Source organism: Tursiops truncatus, chromosome 5, assembly GCF_011762595.2.
Source record: "Tursiops truncatus isolate mTurTru1 chromosome 5, mTurTru1.mat.Y, whole genome shotgun sequence".
In the NCBI taxonomy this organism is placed as follows: Eukaryota; Metazoa; Chordata; class Mammalia; order Artiodactyla; family Delphinidae; genus Tursiops; species Tursiops truncatus.
Window position 1 is genome coordinate 72115378 of NC_047038.1, and position 17939 is coordinate 72133316.

Sequence of the window (17939 nt, forward strand, 5' to 3'; positions counted from 1 at the left end):
TGAGGTGGATGGACCTAGAGTCTGTCATACAGAGTGAAGTAAGTCAGAAAGAGAAAGACAAATACCATATGCTAACACATATATATGGAATATAAGAAAAAAAATGTCACGAAGAACCTAGGGGTAAGACGGGAAGAAAGACACAGACCTACTAGAGAATGGACTTGAGGATACGGGGAGGGGGAAGGGTAAGCTGTGACAAAGCGAGAGAGAGGCATGGACATACATACACTACCAAACGTAAGGTAGATAGCTAGTGGGAAGCAGCCGCATGGCACAGGGAGATCAGCTCCGTGCTTTGTGACCACCTAGAAGGGTGGGATAGGGAGGGTGGGAGGGAGGGAGACGCAAGCGTGAGGAGATATGGGAACATATGTATACGTATAACTGATTCACTTTGTTATAAAGCAGAAACTAACACACCATTGTAAAGCAATTACACTCCAATAAAGATTAAAAAATTAATAAAAATAAAGATGTAAAAAAAATAAATAAATAAAATAAAAATGTTCTCCTACTACCTTTCTTTATTGAAAAGAATCTTGGATAATGCAAGACAACTGTTTAAAAAACAACAGAAACAAAACAAAAGCAGTACTTTCAATCATGTATTTGTGTGAAGTTGGATTTTCTTAATCCTCTGTGAGCAAAAACAAAATTCAGATACAAACTGGTTGCCGAGACCAATAGCAGACTGCCAATTCCAAATTTTCATGTTCTTCAAGTAGCTGCTTTGTTCTGATTAACTTTATAAAATTAACTTATAAAATAACTGCACAGTAATAAAATACCATAGAAAATACTACATACATATGTAGTAAAGTTCTACCTAAGATTTTATTTTTCACAAAGATTGTGGTACTAAATGGAAAGTTTGGAAACTTCAGCCCTTGATCATTTGGACAATGGGACGGGGAGGGTCAGGTTCCATGCATAAGACCCTCTGGTTCCTGCTCTACCCCTGAATGTTAAGACCACCTCTTTCTCTTTCCTGTCCAAGCCCTGTGGCTCTGCAGGAACCAGGAAGAGACGGAGATTCAGAAAGCTGAAATGGAGCCTGCAACCCTTTTCTGCTGCACGGGTCCACTACACAGAAGTGACCCTGCTTCAATGCCCAGCAACTTCCACCAGCCCCTCCTTCCTTACTCTAGGTAATACTGACTTAGAAAACAATGCAAGCCAGTCTTGCTAAGATCTCAGGCCTTCCAGGTCTGGAAAGTTTGCACTCTTATCCAGGAACTTCCTTCCCTCTCTGGCATTCTTCAGTTTAATCCATTGATTAGTGAAAACTGCTAATGACACGCCATAAGGAAAAATACCAACAGGAAAAGGTAGAGACAAACAGGAACGTTGAGCCTGGCCATCTCTTTGGGAAAATTCCAGAAGCAAGGGGTAGACGGAAAGGTGAAAACCTACAAGAGAAAGCATGTGGGAGAGCTGTGGGCCTTTTCACTTTTGTATAAATATACGTAAGAAAATATACGTGAGACCATATTCTATATTCTACAGTAAAGTGCCATTATCTTTGTTATAATTTTCCAAGTAAATGTGGTCACGTTCAAACACTGCAGCTTCAGCTCCACTATATTTCATATTATTTAGCCACTATACCCAGTAAGCCTATTTCAACCATAACATCTCTATATCACACACACATAAAACGTTTCTGCACTCTGCATTATGCCAAAACATTTCAAGTTAGAGGAATGACACATCATTTCAAGTCAGAGGAATGACTAAGTAGATAATTCCTTAGAGGTGGTTGTTAATCTGAATTGAACTACACCTCGCATAGTTATCCTCTACAGGTTTAGAGATTCTGAAAAGTTGGAAGCTTGTGAGTTTGGTGACTTTCCAGTACAATATGAGAATTCTATCTGTCTGAAACAGGAATAGCCATAGTTAACTGGTGAAGCTGAATCATGGGTTCATGGAGGTTCAGAAATGTATTCTATTCTGTATCCTACTTTTGTACATGTTTAAAATTTCCCATAATGAAGTTTTTAAAAATAAAATGTATCTGCCTTCCTTGAGATCTATTTTAAAATAGATTCTATCAGCCAGCTTCATCTAACTCTTCCTGTGACAGAAGTCACACACTAACCAGCCTCGCCTACGAAGACTAACACGTTCTTTCTGTTCCCTTTGGCCCTGCTTTGCAATTTTTCTTTATTGAATGTTCTCACACTTCTAACATTCACTTATTCACACTCTTCAGACGTCACTAGAGACTTTCTGTCCAATACTTCACTTCCCTATATACCCTGACAGAGAAGAGAAAAATCCTGAGCCTGATGTAATTCAAGTTCTATTACATATCCTAAAGTTCGGGGTCAGCAGATATGATTACAAATAAAGGCCAATACAAAAACAATGTAAGACTGCTCCAAAATGCAAACGAATTTTCCAGAAATTCTAAAACCACTGAGTCCCTGTGAGGCCTCACAATCTTTATCACAAAAATCAGTAGCTTATAAAGAATTTTAGCCAAAATGTGCACAGAAAATAAAACAGTATATTTGCCCTTGGGTTGGGCTGTAGGGAGTAAAACGATGCCTTGTCACCTTAGCTGGCTTGCTGTGGGTAGCTCTCCTGACACCTCCCCAAATAAGACAGAAGCTCTTAGATCTTTGATTTAAACCCTTACATCGATTTCTCAAAGTTGCCATTTTTCTTTCCTTCCTTATCCTTTCTTCCCTTCCGGCTTTGTGACATTAACAAGCTAAGTAGGACGAGAAATCAATTGTCCTTTACCCTCCTGACTTAGTTCCTCCACGCCAGCCCCTGCCTGATCTCATGCTCTTGTTTTCACTCAATGCCCTTCTCTGGCCATGAAGCTTCAGAGGTGAACAGGACACTCTCTGTCTTCAAAGAGGTCATTTTCTTCTCTCCTTTGACCCTGGGTTCCTGTGTTCCAGTGCCCCATCTTGCTGAAAGGTGAGGGCCTGTTTAACTTAAGACTTGGCATGGAGTCAAGGTAATCGTTGTCAGGTTTTGGGTTTGTTTGTTTCTAACAAAAACCCATGGACAAATAATGTACATAAAATAAAAGCGAGACGTGTCTAGCAGTTCTTTTGAGAAAAATCAGGAGGTATTTTTGGCCATTCCCACTAGAGAGCACTAGACCCAGCACAAGTCCTCAATCACCTCTTCTGCCACCTGCCTTCACCCCTCGCTGCCCCTTATGCCACCCAAGCTGTATGATTCTAAAAACCTCTTCCACATACACAAGGTCCGTACAGAACTGGGACCTTGCCTGTTGTAGAAAGTTGGAATTCCTGAAATAGATTTTATACGCTTCCTACCGATGGAGCTCAGGCCCCATCTTATTGGTTTCAGACCCTGCCTCAAATAGGGGTTCTGACACTGCAGTGAATTCAAGGGCTCTAGAGACAGACACAGCTGAGCCTGAGGGATTCTTTTTTTTTTTTTTTTTTACATCTTTATTGGAGTATAATTGTTTTACAATGGTGCGTTACTTTCTGCTTTATAACAAAGTGAATCAGTTATACATATACATATGTTCCCATATCTCTTCCCGAGCCTGAGGGATTCTAAGGGTAGGTGTGGAGGTGCCAGGAATAGATAAACAAAGAACAAAGCTTGTCAGTCTTACCATATCCTGCTCATAATCACATTATATACCTCTCGTGCTTTCTAGCAGTTTCTACACATCACAACCCTGTTCTCTCTAACTTTATTTTACAGGTTAGGAAAAACCGAGGTCCAGATTCATCTAAAGTTACTTGGCATCCAGCCCACCACCAGCATCCCCTCTGGGCAGGAGTCACTGAAGATCAATTAGGTCTCAGGACACTGATGACAACCTTGAATCTGTGGCCTTTTCTCCTTTGCAACCATGAGATCAGCAGACACAGGCCGACCACAGGAAGCGTCTGATCTCTCAGTCCAGCACAGTCCTCTGTCCATGCTCTCCAGCCAGACCTCCAGGAATAAAACTGTGTTTAACAAAATTGTGTTTAAAGCTCAGAGAGCGCTCCCCTGGTGGCGCAGTGGTTGAGAGTCCGCCTGCCGATGCAGGGGACACGGGCTCGTGCCCTGGTCCGGGAGGATCCCACATGCCGTGGAGCGGCTGGGCCTGCGGGCCATGGCCGCTGAGCCTGCACGTCCAGAGCCTGTGCTCCGCAACGGGAGAGGCCACAACAGTGAGAGGCCCGCGTACCGCAAAAAATAAATAAATGAATAAATAAAATAAAGCTCAGAGAGACCACACACTGTGGGGAAGCGTGGGGGCATTTCAGTAAGAGGCTGCTAGAACTTACAGGATTGGGGCTTTGGTTTGGTGGTTTGGGGGGGGGTTCAAGGAACAGAGTTTCACTCTGGACTGGGTGCTGTCAGGAAGGGGGGGCTAATCCTTTGATCATGTATCTTAATAAATCTCATCTAGGACAGATGGGAGCAGTGCTAAAGCCGTCACTGGTACAGCAGCAGCGGTGACTGGGATTTGGCAGGAGAGGGGTGTTTGGTATTTTGCAATCTGCAGTGATCTTGTTTTTGTCCATGTTTAGGTGAAATTACAAAGTGGTCTTGTTTATTGTTTCACTTCATCATGGTCATACCACGACCTTGTCTGAGGTTGGTGTCCTGTGAGGTTGTTTACGTCCTACTAGGAAACACCATGGTCCAGCTGGAGTTGCTGGGCCAGCTCCAGAAAACATCCCAGGTGTAGCTATCGCTGGCTATTTCCTGGCTATCGGGGGCTGCTTTCCCCCCCGCCACCCCTCAGCTCTCTTTAGTCTTGTCTTTTATGCCTGGAAGATGTCGTGGGGATTAGGTTAAATGAAATAGTACAGCACAATACCCCACAACTTCCTGTTTAAGTAACTAGCTCTCGTATGCTCTCTGTTGTTTTGGCAATTGTGTCTCAACCTCCCTGAGGACCTGAGAAGGGCCCTTCTGACAAATACCTCTGATTATCATCCCAAACCCAACATTATGACCAAAGTCTGACTTAGGTGACAAACCTCTAACATCATCCAACCAGGAAGCCACAGTCAGGACTCGAACTCAGACCTTCTGCTTCCTGACCCTTTGCTTTCCGCACACGCTGTGACGATGGCCCCAGCTAGTGACAGCCCACGCCAGAACCTGGACTTGCAATTCCAAGTCCAGTAGGGCTTTTTCACAAGACTATTGACTTGAGTCTGAAATTCTCCTATTAGAGATCAAGGTCAGAGCAACGACAGAAAGGGCACAGAGTCCATACGTTGTCTATCAGATAGGGGCACTTGTGGGGCTTGCTGCAATCCCTCCTGACTCTGCAGGGCAAAGGCACAGATTGGGACAGACATTGCAGTGAGACCTGAGGCCAGGAGCTATGCTGTGTCACATTAGAAGGGTCTCAACCTTATTCCCCTCCTCTTACCTCCTGAGATTCACACCCCACCTCCTCATTCTTCTACATTCTCTACCAGTTCCCATCTGAGGGCAGATTCTGCAGTGAGTTTGTTCTTTGCAGACTCTTCAAATGACACAAAGATCGGAACAATCAATGAATGTCCAGGAGGAGGGTCCCTCTCCATTCTGCAGCCTTCACCCCTACTTCTGCTGGAGGCTCGTAAGTCAAAGTTGGAAAAGACAACATATTTAGGCTAATTTATACTTATTTCTGGTTCTCTGGGCTTTGGGGTAACAAAGATGGAAAAATATGCAGAAACAACTTCTTTTCAGGGTTTTCAAACTATTCTATGGGGTTGGGGGGTGGCAAGAGAATGAGTTTCTCCTTTACACAGGTTTTATAACCCACTGAAAAATATTTTTCTACCCCTCAGCTTGGGAAACAGGCAATTCTCAACCCAAGACGGGCTCTACAGTGAAGAGACCTAGCTTTCTGCAGAAGACTCACTCTCCAATTTTCCTTGTGTTTATTTTCAGTTATCTCAGCACAGGATGTTCTATCAGGCAAGGTCAATTAAGAGACACTCTCTGAAATACAAATACAGTTGAGTTGGATCACAGAAAGAGGACTTGGTTAAATATATAGAAATAGTGGTTTCAACTATTAAATTATTTTGCTTCCTGTCAAGTCCAATCTGCATCTCGGTTTTCTTCTCCAAGATCCCTAACTACCAGGACGAGGTAAGAACAAAATAGGATTGCCACCAACAACACAAATGCCCAACCTTCCCGTGCAGAGCTTCTGTGGAATTCCACACCACCTTGATACAACCTGTATGCTCACTCGAGGGAGAAAAAAGTGAAAGACACATCCATGTAACTTACGACATGAGTATGATACCCCCAAGGTTGTTAATAAATACTTTATTATGAATCATCACGTGGGAAATGAGTAGAAAATGAGGAATCCTTTTTACAAAATCTAATGTTTCTGACTCTGGTGTCTTAGAACCAAAATGAAGCTATGTTTCATTCATTTGTAAGCTCCTAATGTGTTTTATTCAACGCACTATTAAAACATAAGGGAACCCAAAAAGGGAACATAGGTTGATAAGCCAATAAAATCATTAGTCACAGAGCTTAAAAACTCATGCTGGATTGATTTTGGTTAAGTTCGGAGAGGCTCTAATTATTTGGTAATCATGGAAGGAGATCGTTTAGATAATTTATTCATAAAATCCTCTGTTAAGACTTTCAATATTCTGGCTCTTTTAACATGAGAATTAAGAGGCAAAATGCTCAAGTCCATCACTGTACCCTAATGGATTTAAGCATTGTTTTAAAAAATTGTGTCGTCCCTAGTAGAAGAAGCTAAAAGGCAGGCTAAGGCAACATGGAGAGCAGGCAAGGAGGAAAGTGGGACACAAGAAGGGGACCCAAGGTCAAGAAGGAACCGGGCTGCTTTACCCACAGCACCAGCTGGAGCAGTGTCCATCTGTTCAGGAAGACCCAGGCTGAATACCAAAATGAGCCAGATTGTGATGAATTTCACCGCCCACGTTATCTCCACAATTTAAATTTCTTCCCCGCAAACCTTTTTTCTCTGAGGGAGGAAACTAGAAGAGGGATCCTATCTGCTTCACCTTTTTATCCCCCAACTCCTGTCCCCTTGCCTAGCATATAACAGGTGCTAAATAATGGCTTAATTAAAAATCTCTCCACCTGGGGCATCTCTAGGACAAGTCTAAGAGGTCTGAGTACCATCTCCACAGTCAAAGTCTTCCCTCGGGGATGGGGGGTGGGGAATGACTTAGCAAGCTTTTTTTATTTCGTGGGGATACAAGGCATGGAAATGGAAAGCTTCGTTCTCTGTTCAAGGGGTTTTAAGTCCCAATGAACAGAGGGAGGGAAATTTGGAGAAATGGGCAACTCTTCTCATTCCCCAGAAACTGTGTCATGCTGGCGGTGACGGGCCTATCCTATAAGCCCTATAGGACAGATGGACAACAGGAGGCCGAGAAAAGAAAACCCCTTTTTCCTGACGTCTTCCATTCCCATGGCCGTCATGGTGGATGCAGGCTCTTCCCCAGCAAGCCTGTCCCAGCTCAGCCAGGTTCAACTGAGCTGCCCTGGGAGAAGATGGATGCAAACCGGGAGACTTCAAGGCATATTGCCTCGCTCTTGGTCTGTGGGGTTTTATTCCCATCACTGGGCCCAGGAAAATGCATTCAAATGACAATCTCCTGTCCCCACACGGACCCCTTGAAGTGACTGGTTAGGGGGGAAGAAGAGCCTTACACATTTTAACAGCAAGCTTGAGTCTCAGCCCTGGGAGGGCCACGCTCTGAGACCTTAGAACATGGGCCTGCACTGGACCGCTTCTGGCAGGCCAATGGAAGGAGCGGTGCGCACCCCGCTGGGGTCACTGCAGCTCAGACCCCGCCCAGAAGCCTGGGGCTGCTGGCAGTACACCAGGGCCCGGACCGCACTCCTACCCTTTCCTAGAAACCAAATGCTGATGGGATCAAAGAGCTGGAAGCCACTTTCTTATTTTGGGAATGGATCTTTTATTTCGTGACTGGTAAAGGGTATTTTCTATGCAAAATCGCTGCTAAGCAATTCACTGTGATGCCTAATATACCTACCCTAATACTTTTTTTCACTGATAGTCTCAGTTTGCTCTTCCCCAGACAAAGGTTTCTGGATTAATTGTGCTGATCTTTCTCAATCAAAAAAGAGGTGAGATATCTCCAGAACACTAACTTTATGAACGTGGACAGTACGTTATTATTACACGTCCATTATTACAATGACCAGAATATTCTCTACAATGCTTCAAAATTGGGTTTGTAATGATTACCTGGACAGGAGGCTTACCAATGACTCACATTTTATGAAAAGGATTTTAAGTCCATGTGTATAATGCTACCGAGATAGAATTCTCTAGGAAGAGAATTCCTCTTTATTTATTTATTTTTTGCCAACAATTTTAGAGGCAGGGTGTTAAACTGATTGAAGTTTCACAAGATTGACATTATTGCTTAAAGTGCTTGAATTGGTTACATTAAAAAAAAAAGGTACAGATTATTTTAAATAAAAACTAAAAAAAAAATTTTAGCAACAAAGTCAAATAAATGAATGCCACACAAATACAGTAACTCTTTTGGTTATACAGAAATGGAAGCCAAAATAAATTAATGCAATACCGAAAAACAAATTTAATTAGGCAGAAACATAGGAAATCATTTTCCCTGACCCATGCCACTTACATGAGTTAATCACACTAGTGCTGATAAATGCCTTGACCATATAATAGCAAACGAGGGCAAAACATTTAGTGCACAATATTTTAATACACATGAATATACAAAGTTGATCAAAATGCAATGTTTAAAGATAAAATCCATCTGTAATAAAGCTACACTCCAATATCTAAAATAAGCCCTAAGCCCCAGTTAGAACATAGTTTCATTGTTAGGCATGCCCATGAAAATTAAGGGTATCCATGAAAATAAACGCACAAGGACCATTTCCGTCATTTTTTTCCCCATTTCATCTGAAATCCAAAATATACCAGGCTATAAAACCAATATGACTGGTTTCCTAGTCAAAGCACCACCCTCTTGGGCTGCTCCTTGGCTCTCTTCAAACCAGCCCACTTCGTGTTGCCTCGGAATGGAAAACGCATCAGAATAACAGGACTGGGCGTCGGCATTCTACCAACATGGACTTTCAAACAAATGAAGGTTTTATCACACTGTAACATAATCTAGATGTTAAACAAGAAGTAACCAATAAAGCAAATATTCCTTCTCTTTTTAAAGTGGAAAACACTGCAACTTATTTTAAAACACCCAGCAGTTAAAAGGAATACAGCAGGCCTGCTCACTCCTGCCAGAAAACGACACACAAAAACCCTGGCCACTTGAGGGAATATTGCTGAGCCTTTGTGCTATTGTTGACCTCAGAATGGTCTCACACATCCCACACCATCTCTGCTTCACACAATGAATGAGGGATGAAAAATAAAGAAGTGTTTATGTGCTCTAGTCTTCACATAAAGTGAAATGACTGAGGGGGAAATGTAGCTGCCTCGTGTTTCTTTCGTTTAGTAAAGAGGAAGGGGGAAGAAGTTCCCAGATAGCTCTAAAGTTTAAAAAACTGATGGAGTGTTGGCGGATAAGTGTGTTTTGGTCTTTTTTTCAATCTTCTTTTCCTGCAACACACAACCATTTTAGTGTCTCTGTGTTAGCTTCGATACTTATTTTTTTAGTCCAAGAATTTATCCGTGAATATTGAATTTTAACTGACCTTTTCTACTAAAAGGCATTATTTCAGTTAAGTCACTGGGAAAAACTTTTTACACATCAAAAAAAAAAAAATGAATCTATGACTTAGCATTCAGATATTATTTCCTTAGACTTCCAACTGAAAATTTTTTTTCTAATAAATTAGCTTCAAGAGTCATTTCAAAGGTAATTTTCATAGTTTTTCTCATGTATCAGTTCCAAATATATTAGGGATCAATCAGGGTTTTTTTAAACTTTGCAACCTGCAGTCAAATATATGGTTTATGTATAGTACAAACAGTTCCCTCTAACAGTCACCTTCAACTGGAAAGTGTCTCTCCTTAAAAGAGAATAAAAACACACCTTCCAGGTACGCCATTACTGCATAAGTTTTGTGGAGGAAAAAAAGACAAACTATTTATAAATATGAATTCACCTCTAAACAAGGCAAGGTATATTTTCATCACTTTTATAAAACAATAACATGAAGATCACCCTGCTTTTGTCTTCTCCAGTGAAAAGTAAAACATTTCACTTCAAGCATGAACAGATGAAGTGTTGGCATGCTTATGTAAGTTGTGAGCGACAAACAGTTCAAGATACTTCAAAGATAAGAAATCCAGTTTTCATCTAGATAAAGTGCTATGCTCTTAATTGTCGCAAAATGGCCAGTAACATTTTCAATTTCAATTTTAGTTCACATTATGCCACAAGTTTGCATGTTCCTTCGCTGATTTATTAGGTAACAAAATAACAGGTTCACAGTATATTATAGCGCATGGAAGTCAACTGTCTTCCCAAAGGAAGCCAAGATCTACAACTCATAACATTTGTAGGAAACCAAAAACCAGCTCAACAGCAAAACACTGTATCGACCCTTTTAATAAAAGGTGCCAATACTCAAAAGATTTAATAAATACATATGTAACAAAAAGTAACTACGGTGAGATGAGGTTCTTCCAAAAAACTCCGTTTGTCAAGCATCCTGGGAGTCTGAGCCAAAGAAACGCCACCATTTTGTTCATCCCTCCACCCGCCCACTGACACTTCCTTTGACCCACTTGCATCCCCAGCTAACTCCAGTATCTCCTGTAGGGAAGGTTCCATGTTAGCCCTGGAACTTGCCAGGGCCTCAGTACACAGACTGAAATGCTAAAACGTGAACAGCTGTACAATGTGGCTGATGGGAGGAAAGGTGCAGAGCCTTCGTTCTTCCTGGGAAAGGACGGTGTTGGTGCTGCCTAGCTAAGGAGAGCTGGGCGCAAGGCAGTCCCTGTGGTGTCTCAGCTCTGCCACCACTGACTGCGAAACACCAGTAGGATCGGAAAGATACCTTGGGAAGCTTAGCAGCGCCGGATAAAGGAGATACAACTCACAGGACAGAAGAAAAGCATCACTAAAAACAAAGAGCATAGAGCTATTTTCCTGAAACTTGGTTTTGGTAGAAAGATAAGAAAAGCAACTTTCCACTGTGCACAAAAGCTACCTCCTCTTGCCTTTGCCTGCCCTGAGCCCCACACCTCCTCAGCCTCTGGAATTCTCATGGCTGGGTGAGCTCAGCCCCGGGCAGCCGCTAGCAACCGCGAACGGCTTCTGTTCACCCTGTTCCACCCGGAGGATGAATTCAGTTTCGAGGTTACTCACTTTTAAACATTTTCACTGGCAAAACTTAAAGCTATAGTTGCAGCTCTAAAAGGTGAGTATCTACCCCATTCTTCTGTCCTTCTGTCAGAAAAGAGGCAGAGAAGCTAAAAACGGGAAGCGGTGTTTCCAGGGACAAGTTAAAGGAATGCATTGAAAGGAGACCCCGGAAGCCATTTAGGAAGATGAGCAAAGACCCCAAAAAGACTGTCGACGTTCATAGGAAATGTCATTCTAATTCAGCCAGACACAGCCAGTGGCATGGCATGTACCTGATCCTAAAATTAGCAAATGTTATTCATCTAAAACTTACTACAATCTGATTGCAGTTAACTCTACCTCAGACTAACATAAAACCACGAGTAGTGCTGCATGTAGAAAAACGAAGGGGGAGAGTCACACAGCCAGACCCCTGAACTCGGAGCCACGCCGCTGGTGGGCCGCTGGGGAAGAGGGACGTCTGCAGTGAAACCAGGTAAGAGTGCTTTGAACATTTCCCCACTCGAATTAGTCCCACAGTCCTTTAAGTTATTCTCTTGACTGATAGAATAAAATATATCCAGATTCTGAATTTTTTGATATATCTGATGTCAGGCCATAGAATTCTTCAATAGCTTGGGCATCTATTTTCTGCAAGCAAAAGAGAAAACAATACAACAGTTTAACATGATTCCTGGGAGAAGGAAAGAAACACTAATGGAATGCACAAGAAAATGTAAGAAACACTATCATAAAATTGGGAACTTTCAATAGCAAATGGATAGCTCCACAGACCTGACAGAGGGACATGATTACATACATTGCATATCGTTGGGGAAGAAAGCCACCCTTTAATCTATCAGCAACCATAGGTGGGCGCTCTTGGAAGAAGCCAGGACTTGCATCTTTCAAATGGTAAACTGGGGGAGCTCTTGGGAATAACCTTAATTCTTTCAGGCCATCAGAGTTTCTTCCCTTTAGTGCTACCTTAAGTGGGCTAAAAGAGACCACGTCTTTGAGTGTGGAATTCTCTCCAGCTAGTATTCCTTTAAAACAAAATGAATATGTGGAATACTTTGGTATCATATAAAGATTTCCAGGTTTAACAGATTGAAAAAATATTTATTTTAAAATAATAATCAATACAAGAAAAATTTGGTATAATAAAAGAATTTTAATAGAACTTTGAAGTTTATTATCTGGTCCCAGAGAGGGCTTTAGTCACTGTAGGAAACAGGACTTACACATGGGCGGCAAAGAGATCCCATGTCTACGGCTAATCAGTTAACAAGAACGCAGTATTGATGAGTCCACGATCACACCCCTTCTCCCCTTCCAGAGAAAATGGGGAGCAGCAGAATTTAGTTTTGAGAGAAATGTAAGTTGTTTTCAAGTCAGATTATGGGAAAACAGGCCTACTTTAGAAAATGTCCACACACACACATCCCCAAACACCGTCTCTGCCCCACTTCTCTCTGATACAATCATCTGCATACCGACCTCTACAATGTCATCATCAAACAGAAGCCAGAAGCCATGACTTTTCACAATAGTAATATAATGCCCACGATTAGGACCACTGGAAAAGAACAAAGAAAGTCACCAAGTTAACATTTATTTCTCCATAAAACTCTATGTAGCTCTCTACATGCAGTGATTTACTAGGGGAAAAAACCCTCTATCTTCAGGACAGAGAACTTGGTATATATGTCTATTTCCACATTCCTTTGGCCATAACTCACGGAGGGACACCCAGGGGCCGGAGCTGTGCTGGGCATAAGAGAAAGATGAGAAAAACCTCATCTTAGTCTTCTAAGGACTCGCAATCTGCTGGGGGAAACAGACATTCAAATTCAACGAATACTAACACATAATTTTGGTACACCCACTATGTGCCAGACCCATCCTGGCTGTCGGGCTAAAAAGCAGAAAAGGAAACAAAGCCCCACTCGCTTGAGATGAGGGTTGGAGAGGTAATAAACAAACTAAAATACAAATATATTTCAATTGGTGGCAAGTGCCGTGAAGAATACAGCAGAGCAATGGGCTGGTGAGCGACAGAGGGAAGGCGGTATTTGATATAACGTGGTGAAAGAAGGCCTCTCTGATGACAGGAGAGTTGAACAGAAGGAATTTCCCTGACGGAAGGGGAAGGGGCGTGTGTGTGTGTGTGGGGGGGGGGGGGGGGAGAGAGAGAGAGAGAGAGAAGCCACGTGACCACGTGATGGAAGTGTCGGGAATGGGAAAGAGCAAGTGCAAAGGTCTGGGGGAGGCGTAGGGGTGGGAATAGTTCTTGGCGTGTTCCCCCAACAGCAAGGCAGCCAGAGTCCAGTGAGCCCGGGGTGAAGGAGGGACGGGAATGGGATATCGCGGCGAAGATTCTGGACTCTGCTGTGAGTGAGCCAGGAAGACACTGGGGAATTTTAAGGAATGACGTGATCTGGTTCAAGTTTTAGAAAGATGTGACACTAAAATGTATAATAACAAGCACGAAAACAAAAAGATACATTACACAAAGCAGAAAGAACCACCAAACAGCTGCTACTATGTAGTTGGGTCTACACAACTGAGGGTATTTTTAACTCTAAATCTAGAGTTTTGTTTTGTTTTTTCGACGCACCATCAAAATTGGAAAGCTGCATTTGCCTTAGCTTGCTTTCTTTAAATACAGCATGCCCCAAAGGGTCTGTTCGCACCTTTGTCAGGCCACTCTCTCCCCTCCCCCCGAGCTCCAGCCCACAGGCCTCCTCTGTTTCATACACGTCACCGTTCCCATCTCGGTGCTGTGCCCGCTGGAGCTTGCCTGAAACTGCCTTCACCCATGTTTGCCTTCTCGGCTCTTTTTATTCCTTAGGCCTCAGCTCAAATGTCACCTCGGTAGGTAAATCTTTGCCGACCACCTTCCCTAAAGAGGTGTCTCCGTTGCTCTCTGTCATTGCCCCGATCGTTCCTCATAGCACTAATCAAAATCATAAAGTGATTTTGCGGTGGTTTGGTTTTGGTGGTAGCAGCCTGGTGCGTTTACTTATTAACTATCTGTCTTTCCCACTAGATGCCCAGCTTCGTGAGGGTAGGGCCCCTGTGTGTCCCGTTCACTGCTGTAACTTCAGATCTTGCTACGGAACCCAGGAAACAAGGGTTTAAAAATGCTTGCAGGAGAAATCAATGAAGGAGGCTGTGCACCTGGGGCAACTGTGGGCTGGGGGTCCTGGCACAAGAAGGGCTGAGCTCCCTAACCTCAGAGCTTTCCAGAGCCCACGGCCAGAAGCCACCTGCTCCGTGTATGGGAACAATTCCACCTCTAGTGGGGAGGAATTTAAAGAATCCTCATTAGTAGCATGCGTGACTTGGCACCAGCTCAGCCTTGCTGCCAGGGCTGCTCTGACCTTGTGCCCCAGGTACAGACACTGACTATTCTAGAACTCAACCTCCTACTTGTCCCCCAGTTCTCATAAGTGGGTCTCTGCCTTGCCCTCACCAGCGTTCCCAGGGACCAGAGTCAGCACCCACAGAGATCCATACTGAAAACCCCTGCGTACCCCATACACCTCCACCTCCTGTCCACACTGCCCACCTCGGCCACCAGAGACCCTCCAGGTACCAGGCTCTGCCTGCCCCCAAGACCTCCTCCCGACCCAGCGTTCATGGCTAGTTTCCAGATCGCTGAATCCCTCTGTTCTTTACAAGAATGAACCGCTAGAAGTATTCTTCAGGGGAAACAGAAAGATGGCTTACAACTGACCGACAAATACAACTTTCTGAGAATGTAAGGCAATAACCCATGACTTAAAGTTACTCTGCATGGGACAAAACATGAGGTGCTTCAGATGTGAAGCCACAGTTTCTGATACCATCCACTCAGTACAGGGCAAGAAATCAATCCATCCATCCCTCCACAGGGAACCACGCATCCTCTTGGTAATGGTCTGTTCACCACAACCCAATCCAGGAGAATGGAGAGGAAAAGACACCTGCTCTGTGACAGGCCCTAACCTGAAACCTATAAGGGTGACGGCGTGCCGATCCCAGGGAGGGGACACAAACCCGTCCCAGCGAGCAAAGGATAGCAAAGAGGTGAATTTCCGGCAGACTTTTCCAGGCTTTACACCAAATTACGGAATACAAAATACTTCCTCAAAAGACTTCCAGCAAAGACATTTTGCTTCTCTACATCGAGGGGCCCTCTCTCTTACTCCCTTTTTTTCTGATTATGTACTTATTATAGAATATTGGGGAAAGACTAAAAACTGAATAAAGAATATTTGTTAAGAGTACATTTCAATCATTCAAAATGCCAAAAAATTTTTAAATTCCATCTACTGCTTCCAGTCTTTATTCACACATCTTAAACCACTTCTGAGATCATACTATACGTGTAACCTGGTTTCTTAATTAAAATCATAGCATAAACATTTCTTTCTCCATGTGATTTCAAACTCCATAAGCGTCATTTATATCCAATGGAGACTTAGTATTTCCCTTATGAGAGAACGTTTAGATTATTTTTATTATAACGCAACTGTTTTATTTTTTACTTTTTAAATTTATTTTTTATTACCTTATTTTATGTATGTACGTTTAGATTAATTTTGAGGTGACAGATAAACCAGAGCTTGGAGGAGACTCCCCAAAGCACCATTACCGCTGAGTCTCACCAGCCGGGAAGGGTGCGGCGGGGTCCACCTGGCCCAGGAACAGCCCTCCCGCTTCTCCCACGCCGCGCTCCCCACCTGCCCTCACCTGCCGCAGTGGACCACCACCGCGACCAGGTCGTACATGCGGTCCAGGTTCACCGCGTCGCTGGAGGTGTTGAAGAGCCGCAGTTCCAGGGGGAAGACCACCCGGTAAGACAGCTTGGTGTACCTGTGGAGCTGCTCCATGTACTTGAATCGCTTGAGGTGCAGGGCCAAAATCATGGGCAGCTTTTTGACTCTCATCCTAAGAAACCATGACGTAGAAAATCAGTGGTAGCCAACCCCCATGAGAGGAAGAGAATACAACGCCACCTGCACAAATGGAGAGCAGGAGGGGTCCAACAAAATTCAAACCAGCAAACGGCCAAACCACTCGCAAGAATGAAAGGATGCTCGCTTATGCAGAGCTGACTTCTACAGGCTCGGCTAGCTGGAGCCTAGCCAGCAGAGAAAAGCACTACGGGGGCGGGGGAGGTGTCTCTGTTTGGTCAAAGGAGACATCCCAGAACTTCCGTACCAATGAAAATATGTGCAATTGCTCTGCATCACTGCCCTCTGCCTCCCAGGGAGAACAGTATTTGGACAAACCCCCTCACCCTGAGATAATGGAGACGAGGGGGGAGAGTTTCTGAGAGAAGGAGGTTGGGGAGAGGACAAGCGGAAAGGTGCAGTCTGGACGCACAGGTTCTGAGGACCGACCAGCAGGGATGCCTCAGATACTGCCCACTGCGGGCCATCAGGTAACCAGGCATGCTGGGCCCACTCTCCCTCCCTACCCCTGTGCTTCTGGGCAAGTGGTTTCCCTTCTCTGGCTCTCAGGTTCCTCGCTTGTGAACGCAAGGGTTGGCTTAGGGCTACATTTACCCAAACAGGCTCATGAGAGCCCCGGAGATGTTAACGGATGTGGGGTTTCTGGGGCCAAGTCTGCACAATGCTGCCTTCTATTCTGAAGTTCCTCCTCGCACATTGGCATACTGAGGGATTTGAGAAATGCTGCAGAAAAGGATTTTCTTTTGTGTTTGATGCAGCATTTCGCCAACTTACATAAACATGGAAAGCTTTTTTCACTAGATGACCATTAATATTCCTCGGTAGGAAGTCACAAAGACCAGTTTTACGTGGATAACTCTGCTAGGATAGAGGATTTTCTGGTTGCCTTCCAGGACCCCCTCTATGAAGGTCCTGAATCAGTGTAAATGCTGTTCAACTAGTGCACATTTTCAATGCATATTATTTGTAAAGGACAAATTTTAAGAGAATATCACTCAGAAATCTATGGAGTAAAAACCCTGTTCATAAAAATAAGCAAAATAACAACATCAGCAGAAACATTAGATTTATAGTGAACCCTGTATTATTCAGGAACACGACATTTTAATGTATAAACCTCCAGGGCTAAACAGAAAACACCTTCATGCCCCATAGGAAGACCTAGATTACATGGGTGGGAGCAGAGGTGAGTTCCTCGACCACTAGCAAGTGCTAACTTGCTGCCACCACAGTGACTAACCTGTCTTAAGTTTTGATGCACCAAGAAAAGACGTGCATGTCTGAGGACGGAGGGCTGGGAGACTGGGCAGAGAAACTATTTCGACCTCAGTTCTAGACCCCTGAGGGTTTTAGGCGGCAGGAATGGGCGTCTGTGAGTTACCCCGAATATACCACAACCATGGGCAGGGTAAACTTAACTCACAGTAAGGCTTCACAGGATAATTAAAATGTCAAGTTTCTTGGCTTCTGGGTGACAGAATACAGGGAAGGACTGGCTATTTCACACTGTCCAAGAGCTGGAACTGGCTGGTGCTGGTAAAAAAGATGGGCAACTCTGGGTCCTGTATCAACTCAGAATATGATAACTTTCTTATCACCTATCCACAAACTGATGATATTGATTTCCTCATGATTCCTTATTAAATGATTTTTTTCTTTTTTCTTTTTTGCCTATCTTCTAAATAAGAAGTTCCAATATTTAGGCAAC

At 43.6% G+C, this 17939-nt stretch overlaps 1 protein-coding gene across 2 annotated transcripts in view; it reads right to left on the reverse strand.

Annotated features, from left to right (window-relative positions):
* Positions 1-8552: 8552 nt before the first annotated feature.
* Positions 8553-17939, reverse strand: part of USP46 (ubiquitin specific peptidase 46) — a 62702-nt gene continuing 53315 nt past the window's right edge. For both annotated transcript variants that reach the window (XM_019928182.3, XM_019928183.3), the window contains exons 7-9: positions 16008-16205; positions 12768-12846; positions 8553-11918 (exon numbers count right to left, since the gene is read on the reverse strand). In XM_019928182.3, the coding sequence (XP_019783741.1) occupies positions 11817-11918; positions 12768-12846; positions 16008-16205 (379 nt within the window). In that variant the 3' untranslated portion in view covers positions 8553-11816. The remainder of the gene's footprint in view (positions 11919-12767; positions 12847-16007; positions 16206-17939) is intronic.